Source organism: Prionailurus viverrinus, chromosome D2 (assembly GCF_022837055.1).
Source record: "Prionailurus viverrinus isolate Anna chromosome D2, UM_Priviv_1.0, whole genome shotgun sequence".
In the NCBI taxonomy this organism is placed as follows: Eukaryota; Metazoa; Chordata; class Mammalia; order Carnivora; family Felidae; genus Prionailurus; species Prionailurus viverrinus.
The window spans coordinates 55,149,254-55,175,825 of NC_062571.1; the positions used below are offsets into that span (position 1 = coordinate 55,149,254).

At 39.3% G+C, this 26,572-nt stretch overlaps 2 protein-coding genes across 3 annotated transcripts in view; one reads left to right on the plus strand and one right to left on the minus strand.

The window, feature by feature from the left end:
• LOC125148039 (cytochrome P450 2C41-like) overlaps positions 1-21,544 on the plus strand; it is a 75,379-nt gene extending 53,835 nt beyond the window's left edge. For both annotated transcript variants that reach the window (XR_007145394.1, XR_007145395.1), the window contains 3 exons: positions 15,690-15,914; positions 20,163-20,274; positions 21,393-21,544. The gene's annotated coding sequence lies outside the window, so the exon portion shown is untranslated. The remainder of the gene's footprint in view (positions 1-15,689; positions 15,915-20,162; positions 20,275-21,392) is intronic.
• The window catches only part of LOC125148038 (cytochrome P450 2C21-like), a 29,598-nt gene that overhangs the window by 2,267 nt on the left and 759 nt on the right, over positions 1-26,572 (minus strand). The window contains 7 exon segments of the mRNA XM_047825687.1: positions 6,671-6,812; positions 11,211-11,398; positions 15,266-15,407; positions 16,262-16,435; positions 18,205-18,365; positions 20,391-20,540; positions 22,320-22,482. Coding sequence (XP_047681643.1) covers positions 6,671-6,812; positions 11,211-11,398; positions 15,266-15,407; positions 16,262-16,435; positions 18,205-18,365; positions 20,391-20,540; positions 22,320-22,482 — 1,120 coding nt within the window.

Consider the following 26,572-nt stretch of genomic DNA (forward strand, 5'->3'; position numbering starts at 1 on the left):
GTCTCTCTCTCTTTCTGTCTGGCCATGCCAGCTCTCAAGGGTGTTTGCCATGAGAAGTCCCAGCCCATAGGAGCCTTTATATTCTCAACCTTCATTTCTTGTTAGTGCTGGAAACTGCCATTATAGGAGCACATGCCTAGTGTCACGGATTATTGTCTTTGACTGGAAGCATCTCAAGATTTTGTTGGAGACCAGCAATGAAGGCCTCTGCTTTCTTAGATTAATTATGGGAGTAAACTTTTGGATCATGAGGGCTGTGTCATCTATGCCCTTTCTCTGGACACCTCTTGTATCTTTGGTTAAGGCATTAAAAGGCTTATTGGTTTGAGTTGCTCATAAGAGATCCTACTCATCAATGGCCCGACGACAGATCCTTTAAATTAGTTAATGTTTGAAAAAAGAAGAAAAACATTTTAAACTTAGTTGAATGGCTAGCCTCAGGGATTCCCTTGATAAGATGAAAGAAGAGGAACTAGACTTAAAATAAAGGTCCACATACAACATAAATTCTCCCTAAAATGCCTATTTTAACTTCCCTTTCCCTATAAGGATTTACAGAGAGCACTCCAACTTCATCTCTACGTTCAAATTCTACAGGCTGCTCATGTAATTGCTGAAAGCCAGGAAAGGAATTTAACAAAAGCAATAAGGCTGACTTTGCTTCTACCTTCCAGGGCACTGTAATTAGTTTATGACAGCTTCAGGCATTCCTAGGCAATGTACTTGGCTAGTGTATCCTAGACCCCCAAGGCAAAAGAATTTGTGTCCCCTAGACAGCTGCAAAGCTTTTAAATTATCAAGCCCTTTTAACCTCTACTTTCAAAGGATCCTAGCAAATTTAGAGAGAAATAAAAAAGATTAATCACTAGTCACAACCCTCTCTTCAGAGAGGAAACATGACCAAAATTTCTCATAGGCCCTCCTATAAATGATCAGGGAAAGGCCAATATTCAGGGACTGTTAGAAGCCCAGATTAAATTGTGCAACCAGAAAGAAGGCTTTTGTTAAAATGCTTCACACAGACTTTAGAAAGGCATGAATCTTTTGATTCCCATTTTAATAAAAAATCTGCCTGATATAAAAAAGCAAATTTAGTTAAAAAAAAAAAAAAAAGGGCCAATCCCGTGATATTCAGGCTGTAATCCAGTCCTTTGAGGAATTAGAAACAACTCTCTTTCAAAGCTCTACAAAACCAGAGATGCAACTCTAGAAACAAGTCAAAGCTTACCTCTCTTTACCAATCCCCAAACCTGGTCTATTTCTCTCAAAATGTTTACAGATACTACAGAAGATTACAATTTGGAACAATATTGTTTAGGACTTAAAAGAATAATTAAATTTTAAATAGTAATTACACTGAAACTCTAAAAAAAAATTTTTTTTTTACCTTCTCTGTCCCTTGAAATTATAAATTTAATGTCTTTGAACACAGCCCACAATCACCTGAGACTGAAAAAAAAGCAAAAGGTGGGGTAGGGTGACAGTGGTAGGGGAAGAGGCCTTTCCAAGTACAAACTGCTAAAATGCCTCTTGTGTTCAGACTTGGAAAAAACTTGGATACTTTTCTCTGTGCCTTTGTGATGTAAATTTTCTACATTTATCATCTCTAGGATGTAAAAGCCTTTCTTTTAAATACAAACTTCAGGGGCACCTGAGTAGCTCAGTTAGTTATTTGACTTTTTTTCTTTTTTAAAGTTTATTTATTTTGAGAGAGAGAGAGCATGGAGGAGGGGCAGGGGCGGGGGGCAAGAGAATCTAAGCAGGCTCTATGCTGTCAGTGCAGAGCCCAATTCAGGGCTTGTCCCCACAAACCATGAGATCATGACCTGAGCTGAGATCAAGAGCTTATGCTCAACTGACTGAGCCACCCAGGAGCCCCAGTATCAGACTCTTGATATTGACTCAGGTCATGATCTCAGTCATGAGATCGAGCCCCACATTGGGCTCCATGATGAGCTTGGAGTCTGCTTGGGATTCTCTCTCTCTCTCTCTCTCTCTCTCTCTCAAAATGAAAAAATAAACATTAAAAAAAATAAATTCGTAAAAGAGCTCCATTTAGTTGGCTTGAAGACAAGTACTTGTAAGGATTGGGCATTCTAAAACTCAGGAAGATAGAAACTAACCTAAATATTTTTCAAGTTTATGTGATCTCAGAAAATATTCAATATTAAATTTTTTAATGTTTATTCATTTCTGAGACAGACAGAGACAGAGCATGAACAGGGGAGGGGCAGAGAGAGAGGGAGACACAGAATGTGAAGCAGACTCCAGGCTTTGAGCTGTCAGCACAGAGCCTGATGTGAGGCTCAAACTCACAAGCTGTGAGATCATGACCTGAGCCAAAGTTGGATGCTTAACCCACCAAGTCACCCAGGTGCCCTGAAAATATTCAATATTAAAGCTAATTTAAAGTTGTTGGTTTAGAGTACCTGGGTGACTCGGTTGAGACTCTGACTCTTGATTTCAGCTTAGGTCATGATCCACAGGGTCATGGGATCAGGCTCTACATTGGGCTCTATGCTCAGCATGGATTCTCTCTCTCCCTCTCCCCTGCTCGCATGCACTCTCTCTCTCTCTCAAAAAAAAATTGTTGGTTTAATTAAAATAGCCATGTCTTTAGAGTTATCAGGATTAAATATAAAACTTTTATTCTGCCTATGTTTACTGAAAGTCAAATAAGTCCATATTATAGCTTACAAAATTTGTCAGGAAAAAGAAACTTAAAATAATGGTTGACTTTGTCTAATACCTTATAAAATTTTGTGGCTAGTCTCAGCATAACAGTTCAGAACAAGTAAATAGATGTAGGGGTGCCTGGTGGCTCAGTCAGTTGAGCGTCTCACTTCAGGTCATGATCTCACAGTTCATGAGTTCGAGCCCAACATTGGGCTCACTGCTGTCAGTTTGTCAGCACAGACCCCGCTTCAGATCCTCTGCCCCTCCCCTACTTGTGCTCTCCCAAAAAATAATAAAAATAAATAGATAGATAAAATAGTTTGCAGGTAAACTTTTTATTTAAAAAATAATAAAAATAAATAGATAGAAATAAGATTAAATGGTTTGTAGGTAAACTTTTAAAGGGCTACCAAAATCTTCAGTAACCTGAAGTTTTAAAGTTTGGCTAAGTTAAATGTTAAGTTAAATTCATTGAATATCTAGATCATTTCCAAATAAGATAAAATAATGAAACTTTAAGTACCGAACATAGGTTTATCTGTTTTTGTTTCTTTTTTTAAAAATTTGTTGATTTATTTTGAGAGAGAGAAAGTCAATGTGAGCAGGGGAGGGACAAAGAGAGAGAGCATCCCAAGCAGGCTCTGCAATGTCAGTGCAGAGCCCAATGCAGGGCTTGATCCCATGAACCATGAGATCACGACCTGAGCCAAAATCAAGAGCCAGTCACTTTACTGACTGAGCCACCCGGGCGTCCCTCTATTTTTGTCTTATTACAGAGAAACTAAAGATAAATTTGGGTCTGTGAGTAAACCTGGTTTGTTCTTTACTGAAAGACTGTACTATGATGAAGTACATGTTTCTAAGTTACAAAATGTATTCACAAATTTGCCAATCTAAAAAATACTGGTATTATAGTTCACTGTGAAAGTGAGGTACCTCCGTCACAGACCTGCTAATCTGTGACACCAGGCAGGCACTCCTGTAATGGGTCTTCCTGGCACAAACAGGAAACAAAGGTTGAGATGACAAAGGTTCCTATGGGTTGAGACCTCTTGAGAACTGTCATGGCCAGAGAAAGACTTGGAGCCCCATTCTATTTGGCCACCAAGGTACACCCTGTTAAGTGCATCCTCCAGATGGTGGAGACCAAAGAGAATATTCTCACTGGTCACAAAGTCAAGCTCTTAGGACAAAGAACAAGACAAAAGGAAAAATCCTATCCTGTATATGTGCACTTTAACAGCTTTAGCTAAGTGTTGGGTAGCTTGGAGCCACACTAATACTTGAAGGATGTGCCACAGGGTTGGGGATTGTGTGTTGTTTCACAGGGTGCCTTTTTCTTGAGGCTGGCAGGTGATCTGTTATCAATCCAACCTGTTCTGTGACCAACTTATCCTATCACAGGAGACTTCTTGAAGTGGTGAGTGCTCGAACAGATTTTTAAAAAATATATTTTATTTTTTGGAGCACCTGGGTGGCTCAGTTGGTTGAGCATCTGCTTTTGGCTCAGGTCATGATCTCACGGTGGGTTTGTGAGTTCGAGCCCTGCATCAGGGTCTGTGCTGACAGTGAGGAGCCTGCTTGGAATTCTCTCTTTTTTAAAAAAATTTATTTTTTAAGCAAAATCCACACCCACCATGGGTCTCAAACCCACAACCTTGAGATCAAAAGTCACACACTCCACTGACCAAGCCAGCCAGGAGCCTTAGTTCTAACTTCTTTTAAGTGTTCAACCCATGTCCACCAGTTTTGCAGCTTTGACTTCCAAGAAGTCTGTTAGCAACAGCTTTGACTTCATGTACCCATTAACATAGGGCAAAGTTTGTAGGACAAGTGACATAAAAGACACTAAGGAGAACAAAGACCATCACTGGGGGGAAATAGATCAGTACCGAAGAGTATCCTACAAAACTCAACAAGAGTCAGTCCCTAAGCCCAAGGAACCAGCCCTACAAGTATTTTCTCCCGTTAATCTAAATTTGGAAAGAGAGAAAAAGGACTCTTATCATTCTTGCTCCATCAGACTCTGTAGATAGAGATTCTCAGAGACTGACATGCTAAAAAATCTTACCTTGTGCCAGCTGTCCTCAGGGACTTTTGGCTATCATAGTGTGTGGGGAGAGCAGGGTCCAGTGAGTTAAGGTGTCCTGCTGACACACGAATTGTCTGTTGGGGAGCAAGAATTTCCTGTCCCTCAAGGTCCTCTTAGCTGCACTAAGAATCAAATTGACATGAGACAAATAAACAGAAGAAAACCAAATTCAATTTCACGTGTGCAGAGAATCCACACAGACCTTAAAATTCCAAAGATGATCAGGCAAAATAAGGTATTTATGTTATCCTGAACTAAGAGGGTAGGAAAAAAAGAAATATTACAAATCAGCCACAAACATACTAACTAATCACTAATCCCCAGACTGGCAATTTCAAATGCTGTCTAGAGTCTAGTCATTCCTCCAGCGGAAATAGCCCTCCATTCTACTCTGCCTGCTCATATTTTCTACATCATTCTAGATCCAGCTCAGATATCATTTCTTTTATGCAAAGTTCTTTGATGTGCTCAGAGCATATAACTCCCTTCTTTATCTGTTTTCCATAACACTAGTTAATGCTTCTAAAACAGCACATTTCAGATGAAATTATAATTATTCACCTATCTCACATACTGGAACATAAGTTCTTAAGGTAAGGCCTCAGATCTTGTAATGACACCCACAGTGTCAGGGCAAAAGCAGGTCTGCAAGCCCTGTGACTTGAATATAAATCTCAAGGAGTCTCATTACGCAGTAATGGGCTCAAAATATAGGAAGAAAGGTAAGGAGTAGTATAGCAGCATCTTGCTTTGAGATAATCGCCGGGAGTTGCACATAATCCTGGGACCACGATAGCAAGGGTTGCTTGATACTTGTTTTTCTTAGATATTCAATCAGGAGCAAATCTCCTATTTTTGTCTCTGTTTCAATTACTTCTACAGGAAAGGCCTGTTACCCTCCTGTCTTCCTCCTGTTTCTCCTTTGGAGTGTGCTGAATATTTTCCATTTCTCCTGCCTTCCAGCTCTATTTTGTGTTTGTCTTTTATGCCTACTCTGTGTTCAGGAAGGAGATTTCTTTTTTTTTCTTTTTATTTTTTTTAACATTTATTTATTTTTGAGACAGAGAGAGACAGAGCATGAATGGGGGAGGGGCAGAGAGAGAGGGAGACACAGAATCGGAAACAGGCTCCAGGCTCTGAGCCATCAGCCCAGAGCCCGACGCGGGGCTCGAACTCACGGACCGAGAGATCGTGACCTGAGCTGAAGTCAGACGCTTAACCAACTGCACCACCCAGGTGCCTCAGGAAGGTGATTTCTATAGATGCATAAGCTGAGATGTTAGTTCCCTTCTGAGTTCTGAATAAATTCAGAGCATTGGACATTGAGAAAGTCAGAGTATTTATTCCCTCAATCCTACCCTGTCAGGCTATAGTTCAGGCAGTGGTTGTATCGCTTTACTATAGACACATCTCCCGTTGAGGCATCCACCCTTTCTTTCCTAAAGGTCTATTTAGATCCCAGTAATGCCCTCCTTCCCTCATCCTTTCCAACTTAGGATAGTAACCTCTTCCTGCTTATGCTAGTCTCTGAGTACTTTATACTATCTTGTTATTTACCTTAATCCTACCCACCCTCTGAAAATTGTCTCATCGTTACATTCTCTTTAATTAGCCTTTTTGAGTATGCTACCTGTTTCTTCCCAGGCCACTGACAAATTAAAGGAAGATACTCAATTTTCCATTACCCTCTGCTCCTGCCCCTTTATAGGCATCTCAGTGGTGGGTCCTGGTGCCAAACTTGGTGAGGGCAGACTCCAATTGAACGAGAAATAACCTAGGCTTTGGGAGTGATGCCTTTAGCCTCATACAAATGACAATTTGTTCAGTCCAGAATAGCCTCCATGCAAAGCCTTCCTCATCTCACTGACCCCTGATGCATACATAAAAATGAAGCTTGCTTACCTGCTGAAAAAGCCAGGAAGTAGTCACTCTTCTTAAAGTTGCCACTTTCATCCAGGAAGTGGCCAGGATCAAACTGATCTGGGTTGGGAAACTCTTTGTCATCATGCAGGACAGAAGTCAGAGATGTTAATATGGTTGTGCCCTGATATAAAAAGAAACAGATAAACTGGATTATGATGAAGGTCATGGAGCTTGAAATCCTTTTGTTTTATAGATGAGGAGACTGAGACACAGAAGTGATTTATTTACTCCATGTCACAGAACAAACTAATGACCAACCCTAACAGGTTTTAAATCATGTAATGGCAGTCCAAAGCACTGTTAACAGACTCCAAACTTTGTAGCCTGACACCAGCACTTGCTTTTCAGAAAACTAAGGGAGCTCCCTAGAGTGCACTGTTGACCAATGGATTTCAGTATTGTCTCAAGGTGCTGATGCCACTGAAAATGAGGTCTTCAAAACTCTACTTGAGTGGCCATATTCTTGAAAGCCCTTCATCTTCCCATCAAAATGACAAACTTAGGGGTGTCTGGCTGGCTCAGTTGGCAAAGTGTGGGACTCTTGGTCTCAGGGTCTACGGGTTCTGACGTTGGGCATAGAGCTTACTTAAAAAATTTTTTTTAAAGGTAACAAACGGGTAAGTTTGAAAGAGCTATGCTGTTTCAACTGAATTGTTGCATATTATTGTAGAAATGAGAGAGCATTTCTGCTTCCTAGTAGGGTGTTCTTAAACTCATAGATACAGTGCAACATAATGACTTGGAGGTTAGTTTTCAAAATCAACTGAATCTTTGGAAGACAGTATCATCAGTCCTAGAATAGGCTTCCATATAAAGTTAGTTACAAAACACTTCTCCTGGCTGGTGGGACCATCTACTTCAGACTATAACAGAATAACTGCTTTGGAGTTGTCCTCACGACTAACACGAATATAAATCCAGAAAAAAAAGTATATGAAGAAACAGTTCTCTGGCACAGAACAAGAGGCAATCCAGGATTGTGATACTTCACTAAAGAAAAATTAGGAGGAAAGTGTTGTCAGGCAGAAATTCAGAGTGATTGTAGGGTCTACCTAAGAGTTCAGGGAGGTGAGGGTCAAGCAAAGTGCTACTCTTTTTTGAGCTAAGGAGACAGAGATAAAAACTTGGCATCTAGAATTCATGAAGAAGGATACAGGCCAATAAGAATCTACAAATAGAGAGGATCTCAAAGGTATATAAGACCTATGACCTTATAAGACTCTGTGAGTCCATGATTATGGGTTGGGAGGCACAAACACAGGAAACTCCATGACGCCTATCAGGGTACGACTGCTTGAGAACTGCAGGTGGATAACACATGTTGTGCAGTGATAGAGGAACTGAGGTTCCAACCCAGCTAGGATGGAGAGAACTTTCTTAGCACCTCAGATGCTAAGGCAACCCCAAACTTCTAAATCGTTGGACTAAGGAACTCACATCAGACTAAGGGCCATGCACAAAGACTAATTTCAGAATTGAAACCAATCCACAACGAAAGAGTTATAGTAAGCCTCACAGACTAAAAAGCATCTGTCAGTAATTTAGCTGCCTGCCAAAATAAAAGTCAATGCTCTTTAAAGGAAGACAGCATAATCCAGACTCCCCACAAGGCATCATTCAAAATATTAAGCATATAATAAATCATTAAACATGTGAAAAAACAAATGTGACCCAAAATTAAAGAAAAAAAATTCATAGAAACAGACCCCATAATATCCTAGTTGTCAGATTTATCACATAAGAGCTTCAAAGCATATGAGTGTATGAGTGTGTGTTTAACAGACACAGAACGGTCCATCCAAAAGCAACAGAGTACATGTTCTTCTCAAGCACATGTGGAATATTCTTCAGGACAGATAATATGTTAGTTCACAAAATAAGCATTAACAAAAGGCAGAAGATTAAAATCATATCAAGCATGTTTTCTGACCACAGTGATAGAATCTAGAAACATGAACAAAACTGAAAAATTCACAGATTTGTGGAGATGAAATATCATGCTACTGAACAACCAATGAATTAAAGAATAAATCAAAAGAGAAACACATACCCTGAGAGAAATGAAATGGAAATACAACATACTAAAGCTTACGGGATGCAGGAAAAGCAGTTCAAAGAGGAAAGTTCATAGTAATAAATGCCTACATCAAGAAATAAGAAAAATCTCAAACAACTTAACTTTATGCCTCATGGAACTAAAGAAAGAACAAATGAAGCCCGAAGTTAGGAGGAGCAAGGAAATAACAAAGATCAGGGTTGAAATAAATGAAATAGAAACTAAAAGAATAGAAAATACCAATGAAACTAAGAGCTTGTTTTTTGAAAAGAAAGATAAGCAAAACTGACTAACCTTTAGTTAGTCTAAGAAAAAAGAGAGGACTCTATATCAGAAATGAAATAGGCTATTACAACTGATACCACAGAAATCAAGAGAACATGAGACTGCCATGCATAATTATACACCAACAAATTGGACAACCTAGAAGATATAGATAAATTCCTAAAAACATACAACATACCAAGACTGAATCACAAAGAAATAGAAAATCTGAACAGACCTATTACTCTGATTGAATCAGTAATCAAAACTCTCTCAACAAACACAAGTCCAGGACCAGATAGCTTCACTGGTAGATTCTACCAAATATTTAAAGATGAATGAATACCAATCCTTCTCAACTCTATGTAAAAATAGAAGAGGAGGGAATACTTGTAAATTCATTTAGTGAGTCCAGCATAATCCTAGTACAAAAACCAGACGAGGATATCACAAGAAAAGGCGAATATCTCTGATGAATAAAGATGTAAAAATCCTCAGCAAAATCTTAGCAAACTGAATTGAAGTACAATAAAAGGATCATATACATAATCAAGTGGGATTTATCTTGGAGATGCAAGGATGGTTCAACATCCACAAACCAATGTGATATACATTAAAAAATGAACTATAAAACCATATGATCATTTCAGTAGATGCAGAAAAAAGCATCCGACAAAATTCAACATTCACTTATGACAAATTTCAACAAGTAAATAAAGAGGAAGTGTACCTCAACATCATAAAGGCCATATATGATAAGACAACAGCAAACATCATACTCAATGGTGAAAGGCTGAAAGCTTTTCCTCTAAGATCGGGAACAAAAGAAGGATGCCCACTCTCACCACTTGTAACGTTTTTTTGTGCTTTTTTTGTTTTTGTTTTTTGAGACAGACAGAGCATGAATGGGGGAGGGTCAGAGAGAGAGGGAGACACAGAATCCGAAGAAGGCTCCAGGGTCTGAGCTGTCAGCACAGAGCCCGACATGGGGCTCAAACTCACGGACCGCAAGATCATGACCTGAGCCAAAGTCAGATGCTTAACAGACTGAACCATCCAGGTGCCCCCCACTCTCACCACTTTTATTTAACATAGTATTACAAGTCCTAGTCTAGAGCATTAGCAAGAAAAAGAAATAAAGGGCATCCATACAGGAAAGAAGTAAAACTGTTACTATTTGAAGATAACATGATATTGTAGATCTAAAGACTCTACCCAAACTGTTAGAATAAACTGATACAAAATCAATACACAAAAATCTGTTGCATTTCTATACATTAATAATGAACTATAAATTAAGAAAACAGTCTTATTCACAATGGCATAAAAAATCTAGTAATAAATTTAACCAAGGAGGTGCAAGATTGTACACTTAAACCTGTAGGACACTGATGAAAGAAATGGAAGAAGACACAAATAAATGGAAAGATATTCTGTGCTCATGGACTGGGGAAAATTAATATTGTTAAAATGTCCCTATCACCCAAAGCCATGTATAGATTCAATGCAATACCTATCAAGATTCCTATGGGATTTTTTCCAGAAATAGAACAAGTAATCCTAAAATTTGTATGGAGCCACAAAAGATCCTGAATAGCCAAAGAAATCTTGAGGAAGAAAAACAAACCTGGAGGCATCAAACTTTGTGATTTCGAACTCTGTTACAAAGCTATAGTCATTAAGACAGTATAGTATTGGCATAAAAACAAACATGGATAAATGAAACAGAATAGAGAGACCAGGAATAAACCCATGTATATATGGCCAATTAGTTTCCAACAAAGGAGCCAAGGTATACAATCAAGAAAAGATAGTCTCTTCAATAAATGGTGTTGGAAAAACTGGGCAGCCACATACTAAAGAATAAAACTAGACCCTATCTTATGCCGCACACAAAAATTAACTCAAAATAGATTAAAGAATTTCACATAAGACATAAAACCATAAAACTCCCAGAAGAAAACATAGGCAGTAAGCAGCCTGGGCAATGAATACTATGAAGAAAATCCTGTGGGAGTCTAAGCACTATTACATATAAAATTGTATCAACAGAGTAAAAGGACAGAAGCATGTAGTCAGAGGGTAAGATGCCTGGGTTATGACTGTGCCATGCCTGTAGATGGTTATCTATAATCCTACTATTGTGATGGCTGATAACCTGAGATTCTTAAGGAGTAGTACAGATGAAATATCTCTCACCTTGGGAATGAGGTATTCTCTGAACTTAGTGTCCTGAGTCACTGAATGGGGCAGACTGTTGGGGACGAGGTCAATGAATCTCTGGATCTCATGTACCACAGCATCAGTGTAAGGCATGTGGCTCCTGTCCTGCATGCAGGGGCTCCGGTGTCTGCCAACCACATGGTCAATCTCTTCCTGGACTTTAGCTGGCAAGATAGGAATCAGAATTTATGTGAAATGAAAATGTCTTTTGGCTTAATCTTCTTAATCATGGTTATATTGTGGTAAGAGATTGGGCGAAGGGAAAATCACTTATGGTTACTACCATAGGGGGAAAAAAAAGAAATAATTTGTTTCCTGGGAAAATTGGGATCTCATTAGAGACTTAAATATATGTACATATAAAACATAATTATACCATGAAATTCAGCTCTGATTCTCTTTTTTTTTTTAATTTTTTTTCAACGTTTATTTATTTTTGGGACAGAGAGAGACAGAGCATGAACGGGAGAGGGGCAGAGAGAGAGGGAGACACAGAATCGGAAACAGGCTCCAGGCTCTGAGCCATCAGCCCAGAGCCTGACGCGGGGCTCGAACTCACGGACCGCGAGATCGTGACCTGGCTGAAGTCGGACGCTTAACCAACTGCGCTACCCAGGCGCCCCTGATTCTCTGTTTTGTGTACTTTTGTTTGATAACTCAAGGATCTATGATCTTGAAGGCTCACTACAGACCATGCTGTTTAACCACTTTGTGTATGCCAGTATTTTTAGAAAAAATTTTTAAACTTTATTTATTTATTTTGAGAGAGAGACTGGAGGAGGGGCAGAGAGGGAGAAAAGAGAGAATTCCAAGTAGGCTTCGTGCTGTCAGTGTGGAGCCTGATACAGGGATCAATCCCAGGATTCATGAGGTCATGACCTGAACCGAAATCAAGAGACGCCTAACTGACTGAGCCACCCAGGCATCTTCAGTTTTCGTTTTAAGTATGTAAGTTCCAGGGGCGCCTGGGTGGCTCAGTTGGTTAAGTGTCCGACTTCGGCTCAGGTCATGATCTCGCGGTCCGTGAGTTTGAGCCCCACGTCAGGCTCTGTGCTGACAGCTCAGAGCCTGGAGCCTGCTTCGGATTCTGTGTCTCCCTCTCTCTCTGACCCTCCCCTGTTCATGCTCTGTCTCTCTCTGTCTCAAAAATAAATAAACATTAAAAAAAATTTTTTAAATAAATAAATATGTAAGTTCCAAGAGGGTAAGAACTACCCAGTGCCATAGATGCTTAATAAATAGAACTGAATAAGATATTTGATTCAGCACATAGTAACAAGAAGTTAACATTTATTTAGAATGCAACATATGACAGGCATGCTGTACGACATATTACATTACTTTATAATTCCTCAAAATAGGTCTATGTGTTAGGTATTATTTTATGTGTCTTAAAAATGAGGAAACAGGGGCGCCTGGGTGGCGCAGTCGGTTAAGCGTCCGACTTCAGCCAGGTCACGATCTCGCAGTCCGGGAGTTCGAGCCCCGCGTCAGGCTCTGGGCTGATGGCTCAGAGCCTGGAGCCTGTTTCCGATTCTGTGTCTCCCTCTCTCTCTGCCTCTCCCCCGTTCATGCTCTGTTTCTCTCTGTCCCAAAAATAAATAAAAGTTGAAAAAAAAAATTTAAAAAAAAAAAAAAAATGAGGAAACAGGTCCATAAAAGTAAATATACTTCTCAAGGACACCCAGGTATTACGTGGTTTTTCTCATTTCCAAACCCACAATCTTAGCAATTGAATAAGATTACTGAAATTTATGTTATGTTAATTGAAATGAAATTTATGTAATTTATGTTAATGAGTTATATTTTTCCTTTATTTGCAAAATATGTCATACATAGTTTAAGTAGGACTACTCATTAGTTAAAACAAACGTTTATTAACTTTTTCTTATGAGGGAGAGGCTCTATGAATGTTAGGAAGCATTATCATCTCCCTTAAACAGATGAGGGGCCAAGATAAGCAGAGAGATAGTCATGAGTTGAGGTCACACAGCTACTTACTAGTAAAGTCAGAATCCAAAGCCACTGTAGATAGTCTATAACCCATTTTCTCCAGTACCATGTTGCTACTTTGTTCAAATGGTATTTATCTACTACCTGAAGAAGGAGTCTTTGTTAATGGATTATGTGAAAATTCTGTGGTTTGGTAGCTATCAAGAAAACTTAGGAATTTTAGAGAAGTTTGAAGTTTTACCTTCTCAGGTTGAGAGGCTGGATTTTTATCTAGAAGAGAGTGATTATATAAAGTGGTTAGGAGCTACTTGTAAAATCAGAATGCTTAAAAGAATGGCACAGTAAGGGATGAAAATGGGAAGAAAAGAAAAATACAAACGGATGTGCTGTAAGAAAAAATGAAAATGGAAGCAATGTGGAAATATTACACAAAAAGGGCTTTTGCAATGTACACAAGACTTAAAGGTTTGAAGAAAAATGTCTTGGTATTCATAGTCATAGTCAACATAGGTCTAATAAGAGTTAGTGAAGTTATTTGGCTGAAAGCGTGTCACTCAAAGGAAATAGCGCCATTATATCGCACAACGTATGAAAACGGGAATTTTGAGGCTATGTTTGTAAATTGCATCATTTGGAAAGCAGTTATTCTTTATAATGGGAGGACAGAAGGACCTTCAACAAAGGAGAAAAATCTGGTGATGTCATGAAGAAAAGCTTCCTGAGATGTAACTGTACTAAGAATGTCTTAATGTGCCAAAGCACAGAACACTATACAGTAGTGAAGGAAATATCCTCTGATATTAGCACTCAATAAAAAAAAAAAAAAAGGAGGAAAAATGGAAAGGTATTTGCAAGAGAAATCATATTTGTGAGGAAGAATTTATTTGACCAAAAGGGTATATTTAAAAAGAATTTATTTGAATAAAGTTTTATTTAGGGAGTCTCTTTGATAAAGAAAGATTGTAATTTCGTTGAGTTAATCCCTACACTGCAAATTCATTTGAGAAGAAATATCTTTTGATATAGGCTCCTGGGTGGCTCAGTCGCTTAAGCGTTGGAACCTTGATTTTGGCTTGGGTCATGATCTTGCAGTTTTGTGAGTTCGAGCCCCACATCCGGCTCTGTGCTGACAGTGCAGAGCCTGCTTGGGATTCTCTCTCTCTCCCTCTCGAGCCTTCTCACTCTCCCTCTCTCTCTCTCTCTCTCTCAAAAACAAATAAACTTAAAAAAATATCCTTTGACAAAAATACATTTATCTGGACATGGAAGGCATGTCAAGTGACATCTTTTTAGAGAGAGCAGAAGGCTGATCCTTTTAGATCCTAAGAAAACTCTGCTTATTGCATCTGTCCCAACACAAATCAGGGACATTCCACCACAGCAGGGAAAACAATGGCCTCTGCCCTTCAAATTTCTGCTGCTGTTTAAATATTTCATTATCTTTTTGTACTATAATTGAATTTGAATTTAATTTATCCAATGACAGGAAGATGTACTAATGATGGAAATATTTTTTTTAATTTTTTTAATCTTTATTTTTGAGGGACAGAGAGAGAGACAGACAGACAGACAGAGTTCAAGCAGGGGATGGACCCAGAGAGAGGGAAGCATAGAATCCAAAGCAGGCTCCAGGCTCTGAGCTGTTAGCACAGAGCCCGAAGCAGGGCTTGAATTCACAGCTGTGAGATCATGACCTGAGCCAAAGTGGGACAGACGCCCAACCGACTGAGCCAACCAGGTGCCCCAGAAATATTTTTTAATTTAAATGTTTATTTATTTATTTTTGAGAGAGAACGAGTGGTGGAGAGGCAGAGAGAGAGAGAGGGAAAGAAAGAATCCCAAGCAGGTTCCACACTGTCAGCTCAGAGCCAGACTCGGTGCTCAATCCCACAAACTGAGATCATGACTTGAGCAGAAATCAAGAGTCAGATGCTTAACTGGCTGAGCCACCCAGGCGCTCCTAATGATGGAAAAATTTTCCTGTGCATTGTCTAGGCAGGTGAAGAGCGGGATAGTTGTCAGTGTCGCCTTCTAATGTCTACCAGGAATTTCATCCTGCCCATCACCTGTGACCATACCTGTGACCTCTGGGTGCTTCAGCAGGAGCAGGAGTCCATACCTCAGGGTGGTGCTCATTGTCTCTGTTCCTGCACTAATCACATCCCAGACAGTAAATATCAAGTTATCAATGGTAAATTCAGACTATTTATTGTGTTTTTCCTAGAAATAATGTGTTAGAATTACTTGATAAATGAAAGAGCCTCAGAGGTAACATAACTCAATATGACACCGTTATCTGGTGTGAGGGCTACAGTTAAAATATACTCAGAGTTATAAACTTCCAACAAGCCCTTTCTGATTCTTCACTTTCTCATCCCCTAGAGTTGATCAGTTCCTCTATAATTTCTTTGAAACATAATTTTTATCAAGTCCTCACTGCTACTCACTGTCCATTCTAGTACCTAATTACCTATTTTATAATGTCTGTTTTTCTCATTCAAGCCTCCAGAACCACCCATCCCCCACAATGCAGCTCTATTCCCAACCTCATCAGTCATCACACCCATGACAGTTGCTCAGTTACAATCAAGATCACCTCTCTGAAAGTTCCACACACTTGATCACTGCACTTACCGTTCCCTGGACCTACTTTATGTCTGTTCATCTAAGCTATAGTTTCTTCAAAACCTACCTCATCTGTGAAGATTTCCTAGTGCCACTCCAAAGGTAAGCCTTTCTAGATTCCTATCTGTTCCTGTGTTCCCTTATCTGTTACATCTTCCATTCTCAGAATTTACTTGATGAAGCATGATTATGTTGTGTATCATTTATCTTGAATGTGTGCGTATTTCTGTCTGTTCTCAAATAAAAAAAACCAGCTTTCGCATGATAAATATAAAACCTAAGTCACTTTCAGTGAGAATTTAGAAATATCTCGAGATACCCAATATGAATTGCACGATTACAGGTTATGCAAGCAATTAATACATCTTCAGGATATCCCAATTTCACTGGGAAGAACAAAGCTAATCCATGAGTCTCACCACCCACAAAGATAAAGGGTCACATTATACCTTTTCTATTTTGATCAGGAAGTAGTCAATAAAGTCTCGAGGGTTACTGAGGTCCAGGGATTCTTGGTGTTCTTTTATTTTTTCCGCAATAAACTTACATTGGTTAGCAATGTTTTTAAGTAACACATTGTGACATCCTGGAAAGTGTATTAAAAGAGGAAAAGCATTGCAAAGCTGAAAGAGGAAAGAATCACTCATTAATTCACTCAGCAAAGTCCTATAGGCTCATATTATGCATCAGACACCGAGTTCTATGCTGAGTAGATAAAGGTAAGACACGCTTCCCTCGCTAGAACATACTTGGAACTTGAAGGAGAGAGAACTGACAAAATGTTCGGAGTTAGAGTATGCCCAAGTCACAAAGCAATTTCAGAACCATTTAATTTCCCAACCATAACTCTATGAAGGAATCCAGGAGTATATCACCTCTTCCAAAGGAGAATACTAAGGTTCAGAAAGGTTAGTCAACCATTCTAAGACACCAAACTAGCAACAGAGCTAGAACCTAGTGTTTATCCCGGTTTACTTACACATATTTCTACAGCCCCCTAAAAAAGTTTGCAGGGCTTTTTTCTTTTTTTGTAATTAAGAAACTACATCAGAAAAATTAAAGAAATGGCTAAATTAGCTTATTTTTATTTAGGAGTTTTATACCTTTAAGAATGTGCACATTGCCCTTATTTATCTCTCCATTGCTAGTCCTAGAGTGTATGGACTCTGCTCTAGACAGTACTTCATGACTTAATACCGTTGTTAGGCACTGAAGCAATTTATTCAGGCTGGTAGCATGTATCCAACTAGACAGAGAATTGAGAAATCTAGATTCTGGGTCTAGCTCATTCCTTGCCTCGGCTAGGCCATTTTGGAAAATATGCTTAATATCTCTGGGTGACAGTTTCCTGGTCCAAAAACGAGTAGATGCTTTGTTCTCAAGAGTCCTTTCCAGGTGGAACACATCATAACCTTTTGATCCACACAGAATTTTAGTTCTTAATGATCATACAACATAAGACACTAACATTTCCTGACACTCTACTATAGTAAGACATACGTTTTACATCACCACCTTCTTCATCTATGGATATAAAAAAGGTTTCTCAAAAAAATACCTTGCTATAATTGATGAACTATACTACATTTCTCTATTACTATATTTCATGTTTTAAATTTCATTTCAATACATTAAATTGATTTGATAAGTCACTAATTGGCTACAAACGATAATTTGATAGACATTACTTTAGCCATTTGGAAATAGGGCAAAGGACCAAGGAAGGCATGAGTGATAGATTACCTAGAAAATTATTTCCCATTTATTTATTTTTATTTAAAAAAATATTTTTTTTAAATGTTTATTTTTGGGAGAGAGAGCATACGAGTAGAGGAAAGGGGGAGAAAGAGGGAGACATAGAATCCGAAGCAGGCTCCAGGCTCTGAGCTGTCAGCCCAGAGCCTGACGCGGGGCTCGAACTCATGAACTGTGAGATCATGACCTGAGCCGAAGTCAGATGCTTAGCCGACTGAGCCACCCAGGTGCCCTGATTTTTTTTTAAGTGTATTTATTTATTCATTTATTTATTTGTTTAGAGAGATCATGTGCAAGTGGGGAGGGGCAGAGAGAGAGGGGGGAGAGAGAATCCCAAGCAGGTTCCACAGTGTCAGCACGGAGCTTGACTCAGGGTTCGAATCCATGAACTTTGAGATCATGACCCGAGCCGAAATCAAGAGTCAGATAACCCACTCAATCACCCAGGTGCCCTGAAAATTATTTCCCATTTAAAAAGAACCTTGGCTGGGGGCACCTGGCTGGCTCAGTTGAAAGACCATGTGGCTGTTGATCCAGGCTGTTGTGAGTTCGAGCCCCATGGTGGGTGTAGATTACTTAAACACATTTTTTAAAAAAACTAAAACAAGAATAAAAATAAGGAGAACGTTGACATTACCTGTATCCAGGAGTTGCTTGAAATTAGGAGGTTTTCATGAAAATAATTTATCAAGATTGAAAATTTTTCATCATCATACTCAAAATGATTCTGGAAAACAATGGAGCAGATCACATTGCAGGGAGCACAGCCCAGAAGGAAAGTAGGATCACAGGGAGATGCTAAAACAATAAAAGTTAAAGGTTAGAGCACAATTTTCATATAAATCTTAAGTTGACTGTTTTAAACAATTAAGAAGGGTTAACTTCTGGGATTTTTTTTAAGTATAGGAATTCCCTGGACATGTGATCATCACTATAAACTCAACATGCCTAAAATTTATTGTGCTTCCCCAAACAAAGCTGTCTACTCCAGTCTATTTATTTCCCCCCAAGTGTTCTCCTTGGGGAACTCCCCAAGAGTTCCCCCAAGTGTTCCCCAAATAAGAGCCACAAGATAATTCACAAGAATTACTGGGCACAGTCTGGATAAGCATAGGTCGGGAGCATCCAAAATAATGGAACACTGTACTAGTCTGTTAATAATGTTCTTGATAAACATTTATAGATTAAACCTGTAAAAATATTTAATATATTAAGTTGAGATTTTGCAAAACCATATGTGTAGTGTAAGCCTCACATCTGTATCCCTCTTCTGCCAGGTCTCCCATCCGTTCTTTGTTGATAGACATCAAAAGTCCAAATGACAGTCATTGAAACTCTATTGCCACCTCCAGAAATTTATTCCAAGGAAGAAAGAAGTGCAAATACTTGTAAAAATGGCATGTTTAATATTAATAGCAGGAAAAAAAAAAAGGGAAACAACTTGTCTGGACAATATATAACATTGGTTAAAAAACACAATGCCGGGCACCTGGGTGACTCAAATGGTTAAGCACCCGGCTCTTGGTTTTGGTTCAGGTCATGATCTCGAGCTTTTGTGGATTTGAGCCCCTCGTTGGGCTCTGCTGGAGGCGTGGAGCCTGCTTGGGATTCTCTCTCCCTCTCTCTGCCCCTCCCTTACTTGCGCACTCTCTGTTTCTCTCGACATAAATAATAAACTTAAAAAAAATAATATTGAAAAAAACCACCATGTAGAAAATAGTACTATAATGGGGCACCTGGGTGGCTCAGTTGGTTAAACGTCCAACTTCAGCTCAGGTCATGATCTCTGGTTCATGAGTTTGAGCCCCATGTCGGGCTCTGGGCTGACAGCTCAGAGCCTGGAGCCTGCTTCAGATTCTGTGTCTCCTTCTCTCTCTGCCCCTCCCCTGTTTATACTCTATCTCTCAAATATAAACATTACAAAAATTTTTTTTAAAAAGAAAATAGTACTATTTCCTTAACAGTGTTCTTGAAAAATATTTAAATATTGAGGTTTAAAAACCATATATGTCTTATGATCCTGATCTTATTCCTTCTCTGCCACGACTCCTGTCTACCCCTTCGTCTTCCACCTCCTCTCCCAGTCTGGCACGTGCATACACAAATACACGCACTGAGCCAATTTGTGCTACCGAGGCTCACTCCATTCACATCCATAATCCTCCAGGTGAGCTATATAGCAGCCCTAAGCACTGAGAAGGATTTGGCATGAATCCTAGTGCTGAACCACTCGTGCTTTTTTTTCTCCTGATTTTACTAAGATATGATTGACAGCACTGTGTAAGTTTAAGGTGCACAGCATAATGACTTGACATATATATACTGTGAAATGTTTGCAATGTTCTCAAGAAGTTACTAGAGAAATTACTTCATTTTTCAAGTTATTGTGGCCAAAACTACTAGCTCGTTATCCAAATCCTCGTTCTCCTTGCTTTTCTGTGCACACAGAGAACCACATCTCACACTGCGTCTTAGAGCTGGTGTGGTCCTGAGACTGAGTTAAAGCCCATGGAATGTCTGCCATTGTCATACCCGGCCTACTGAAAACCTTATTTGCTCTTTTCTTTGTTCTTTGCTCCTTCTGCTACCCTGCAGAGAGATGAATCCTGGGTGACACTAGATGCCATGTGTTGAAGATATCAAGGCTCCTGTCAACCTGGTGCCTGAAAAGGCTATTGTGCCAACCCCTTCACTTCACTACTGTCATGTGAGCAAAAAGTAAACTTCTATGGTGCTTGAGCCATCAGATTTCTCTGTAGTCTATTTGAAAGAGCATATAGTCCTCCCAAACTATTACTGTTAAATACGTAAAGAAATACACACCATTGGTGTTTTTTAATGCTTCCACCAGATACAAGGCCTCCTCTTGAATTCTGTCTTCAATACTCTTCTTCCCCATGCCCATATTCCGCAAAACCATGAGGGAGAAACGCCGGACTTGCTTCCACTGCTCTCCGTTGCTGAAAATAATTCCTATCAGAAAAAAAAAAAGGGGGGGGGAGGGATGCCTGGGTAGTTTAGTAGGTTAAGGGTCCAACTCTTAATCTCAGCTCAGGTCTTGATCTCAAAGTCATGAGTTCAAGACCCGCATTGAAAAAAAAAAAAAAAAGCCTCCTTAAAAAAGAGAGAGAGAAGAATGGCCTCCATTGCCATCAATTCTAGCTGAGTCTTTATCTCAGCAAATGATAATGACACTTAAGCAGGAATGTAACTATGGTGTGGTGCCAGCCATAAGAATTCCAATGAGCCCTGCTTTACCTGCTTTCTGTTAGCCCAGCCTCGTATCTGTCAAGACTCTGGGTTTTACATGTTACTTAACTCTTCTTCTCCATCTATTAGCTCCTTTAACCTCAGAATAACTCTGTGAACCAAGTGTTTTGTCTCCATTTTACTGGTGATCATGGAGGCAAAATGCTAGCTCTGTGGACCACACAGCTAATACATCATGGTGACTCCAAGTTGTAGGTGAAATTTTCAGGGCTGATTTTTGTATGTTGTAAGTGAATTGTAGGAGAGGCAACAAAAAGAGTCAATTCTCAAGAGAAGGAGAGAGAGCACTTGTGCACTGGAAGGAAGTTCATGAAAATCTATTCCTCTGATAAGAGACACAGCCTCTGCCCTCCCCATTTTAACATTTCCCTTCTGTGTGTAATGTCTCTGCCATGAAATATGGTTTTAACACCAAGGAAGGTCAATATCAGACTTCTGGAAGCCAAGACAATATCAGGAGAAAAAACAATTCTCGTAGGATACTTGTCCATAGAGATTTTAAAGAACAGTGTAGAGGAGGAAGTGACTCCATTCAGGCCTTATCTCTTTTTACAGGAACCCAGTGACCCACCAGAGGACTGGACAGTTTAAGGCCAGCTCCAGAAACAAATGGAAGACAGTTCAAGTACTTAATATAAAAACCTTTTTAAATTTCTTCTTCCTTCCTTCCTTCCTTTCTTCTTTCTTTCTTTCTTTCTTTCTTTCTTTCCTTCCTTCTTTCTTTCTTTCTTTCTTTCTTTCTTATTGTTGGTCCCCTAGCAACAACTCAGTTCCATTTGGTTCAGCCACCTGAGAACCAAGTGAACTATGTGCCAGGTACTTTTCTAGGGCCTCTTCGTATAGAGATAACATATGAGGAGGATCCTATGACCAATTTGGATTTAAAAAGCTTTTTCTAATATCACTCTCAATCCATGTGTACTCACTATGTGTTTTTCTATAATCCTCTTTCCAGAGCTTATCTGTGTATGTATAAGGATTGTATTCTATTGGATTCAAATATTTCTTACGCATTTTTTTTTTGAAGAATAAAAGATTGAAGTCAAGACTGGGAATATTTCAAACCTATGCTGGTTCCATGCACACTATTCAAGTTTCCTAAACTAGTCTCTTGGCAACCATGACTCAGGCCAAAAAGCAAAATGTTTTGTGGCTAGGATAATTGAGTCATTTTCCTTCCTTCTTTTTCTCTTATTATCTTAACTGAAATGAACATTATCCTAACTGGCCATATTTTCAAATGAACACAAATTTATAGCACATTAATGGTGAGGTGATTTGCTTTCATTGCATTTTATGTTTCATGGAGACACCTTGTCACTTGCCAAATCTAAAATATGGATTAATTATACTTTATGGAAAAAAATGTTGGAATTATGATATTTTCATAGGCTTCTCTAAATACTTACAATTTCTCAATCCCTTAGTTTATAAGTCTTTGGAACTTACAAACCCACATATGTTCCCCAAATGGAGACATACCTAATCCCTGGATGGATTTGTCCAGCACTGGGAAAGGGCCTCTGCCAGAAAACACCTCACTCTGATCAATTAGAGCTTCCTTTACTGCTTCATATCCGTATATCACCACAGTGGGCTTGATGCCAAAGTACACAGTGAACACAGGGCCGTAACTCTCTGCTAGCTGGGAAAGCAATATAAGGTACAGGAGTAGTGAGAATTTCAAAACTAAAAATGTAGATAAGTCTCTTTACTCAAGAGATATTATACTCATTCACCTAATATAAAAGATCTCAACTTCTAGAACTAGTAACTTAATCACATTAAGTGGTAATTATATTATTAGACACATTGCTATTATTATTATCGTCATCAATAGTTAACCTTTATTCAGCTCCTACTATGTGACAGATATTATATTATGGAATTTATTCATATTCTTTTATTAACTTTTGTCTGCCAAACCTACAGCTGCACCAAATTTCTTTCTTCCTATAGTTACAATAATGTGTTTCTTGTCCTGCTTAAGGGAGGCTCCTCCATCTTGTCCCATGTGTAGACTACCAATCATCCCTCATTATCCACTCTCTACATCTTTTTAGCACTAGAGACCTCTAAATACATAAGGACATGGCAACATGGTCACAGACATTTCCCAGCTTCCCTGTGCGGCCATGTGACTAAGTTTTCGTGAACTGATATTAGCAGAAATGATGTGTGCAAATCCTACGCTTTTGTATAAATGGTAATTGCATGCCCTCCATTTCTCCCCCTACCCGGGGACTGAAAGGACAGCATGGGAACAACCTCACTGCCTCCATGCACATGAGAACAATAGCCTAGGTGCCCAGGGTGGTCAACTAGAAGACAAAGAAAAACTGGTTCTCTAGATGACCGCAAGGAAGAGAGGCAGCCCAGTAGCACTCACCTTGATCTCATGCTGTGAGATAGAAATAAGCTCTTATCTTCCTGAAGCCATTGTGTTAATGGGGTGTTTCTGTCATGGCAGCTTCTTTGGTATACTAAATGACTCCTTCAACTTGTCCAAGGTTTGAGTCCTCCTGCTACCTTATAATTCATTCTCCATAAAGCAACCAGAGTGCTCTTTTCACAAGGCAAATGTTAACATGACAGTCCTTTAAGCACGTTAATGGCATCACATTGCTCTTGTGCTAAAGACCAATATTCTTTTTTTTTAATGTTTATTTTTGAGAAAGCGAGAAAGAGAGAGAGATAGAGCACAAGCGGGGAGGGGCAGAGAGAGAGGGAGACACAGAATCCGAAGCAGGCTCCAGGCTCTGAGCTGTTGGCACAGAGCCTGACGCAGGGCTCGAACTCATGAACTGAGATGGCTTGAGCCGAAGTTGGACACATAAGTGACTGAGCCACCCAGGTGCCCCAGGACTAATAGTTTTAAAAGCCTTGTAAGACTTGCATTTCTGGCAACTATTTCTCCAATCATATCCCACACCATGTTTTTACCAAATTGGTCCTCTTTCAGAGACAATAACAACTAATTCTCCTCCAGAATGAAACCGCCTGGAATGAACTTCCATCTGCATTTTGTCTGGTTAATGCTTGAACATTCTTTAGATCTCAGCTTCAGCTTCACTTCCTCAGAGAACGCTTTGCTGACATTCCTCCCATTCCTGCTCCACCGAGCTGCATGGCCTCTTTCTATTGTGTCCCTGTTACATGGTTTGTAATCACACACTTATTTGCGTGATTATTTTACAAAACATGCCTACCCTATAGACTATAAATTCCATAATGCCAGGGTCTGTTTTTTCTTTTTCAGTTACCATTGAAAATCCCCAGCACTGGGGCACCTGGATGGCTCAGTCAGTTAAGCATCCGACTTTTTGATTTTGGCTCAAGTCATGATCTCACAGTACATGAGATCAAGCCCCATGTCAGACTTTGTGCATGGACCCTGCTTGGGATTCTCTCTCTCTCCCTCTGCCCCTCCCCTGCATGCTCTCTCTGTCTCTCTCAAAAATAAATAAATTTTAAAAAATAACCAAAATCCCCAGCATCTAACAAAGTAGATATTCAATAGCTTGTTGAATATGATATATTGAAGGACCCTGCACAAAATAGAACTGTTATTCACATTTTAAAGGAATGGAAATTAACACTGAGAGAGATTTTTAAAACTTGCCCAATGCTGTGAGTTAACAAGCAGATGAGCTAGGGTGCTGATATAATCTCTTTCAATCTCTTAGCACAAAACACAGAAAGGGGTTTCCAGAAGCTGTGCTCTGGTAACTAGCTGTCTCAGCAAAGACAGATTTCAGACAATCCCTTCAAGATTTAGAGAGGTACTGCTATATAAATAGCTAGTAATAGAGTAGTTATTCACACATTCATTGAGCAAATATAATAGAAACAATTCTGGGACCGTATTTCCTTGACTTAAAAAAATGTGTGTTTTTAGGAAATTTTTAGTGTTGTGATCTATAGATCAAACTTTTTTTAAAATTGAAAACAGTTTCATTGCCATTAGAGTTTACCAAAGAATAATTACTAAAAAGGGGACCTGCTCACAACATGGACAGGGAATTCCTTCTTTTGGCAATTTTAACAATCATCTCATGGATCTCATCCTCTCTGGCAACCTTCTAGCTGGATACCCAATGAACACTTCTCTTTAAAATCACTTCTTTTCTTTTTAATATGAAATTAATTGTCAAATTGGTTTCCATACAACACCCAATGCTCATCCCAACAGGTGCCCTCCTCAATGCCCATCACCCACCCTACTCTCCCTCCCACTCCCCATCAACCCTCAGTTCATTCTCACAGTTTTTAAGAGTCTCTTATGGTTTGGCTCTCTCCCTCTCTTTTTTTTTTTTCCTTCCCCTCCCCCATGGTCTTCTGTTAAGTTTCTCAGCATCCACATAAGAGTGAAAACATATGGTATCTGTCTTTCTCTGTATGACTTATTTCACTTAGCATCACACTCTCCAGTTCCATCCACGTTGCTACAAAAAGCCATATTTCATTCTTTCTCATTGCCAAGTAGTATTCCATTGTGTATATAAACCACAATTTCTTTATCCATTCATCAGTTGATGGACATTTAGGCTCTTTCCATAATTTGGCTATTGTTGAAAGTGCTGCTATAAACATTGGGGTACAAGTGCCCCTATGCATCAGCACTCCTGTATCCCTTGGGTAAATTCCTAGCAGTGCTATTGCTGAGTCACAGGGTAGATCTATTTTTAATTTTTTGAGGAACCTCCACACTGTTTTCCAGAGTGGCTGCACCAGTTTGCATTCCCACCAACAGTGCAAGAGGGTTCCCGTTTCTCCACATCCTCGCCAGACTCTATAGTCTCCTGATTTGTTCATTTTAGCCACTCTGACTGGCGTGAGGTGACATCTCAGTGTGCTTTTGATTTGTATTTCCCTGATGAGGAGTGACAGGGAATTCTACCAGACATTTAAAGCAGAGATAATACCTGTCCTTCTCAAGCTGTTCCAAAAAATAGAAAGGGAAGGAAAACTTCCAGACTCATTCTATGAAGCCAGCATTACTTTGATTCCCAAACCAGACAGAGACCCAGCAAAAAAAGAGCACTACAGGCCAATATCCCTGATGAATATGGATGCAAAAATTCTCAACAAAATACTAGCAAATCGAATTCAACAGCATATAAAAAGAATTATTCACCACGATCAAGTGGGATTCGTTCCTGGGCTGCAGGGCTGGTTCAACATTCGCAAATCAATCAATGTGACACATCACATTAATAAAAGAAAAGAAAAGAAAAGAAAAGAACTGTAAGATCCTGTCAATCGATGCAGAAAAAGCATTTGACAAAATTCAGCATCCTTTCTTAATAAAAACCCTTGAGAAAGTCGGGATAGAAGGAACATACTTAAACATCATAAAAGCCATTTATGAAAAGCCCACAGCTAATATCATCCTCAATGGGGAAAAACTGAGAGCTTTCCCCCTGAGATCAGGAACACGACAGGGACGTCCACTCTCACTGCTGTTGTTTAACAGTGTTGGAAGTCCTAGCATCAGCAATCAGACAACAAAAGGAAATCAAAGGCATCAAAATTGGCAAAGATGAAGTCAAGCTTTCACTTTTTGCAGACGATATATTATACATGGAAAACCCGATAGACTCCACCAAAAGTCTGCGAACTGATACATGAATTCAGCAAAGTCGCAGGATATGAAATTAACATACAGAAATCAGTTGCATTCTTATACACTAATAATGAAGCAACACAAAGACCAATAAAGAAACTGATCCCAT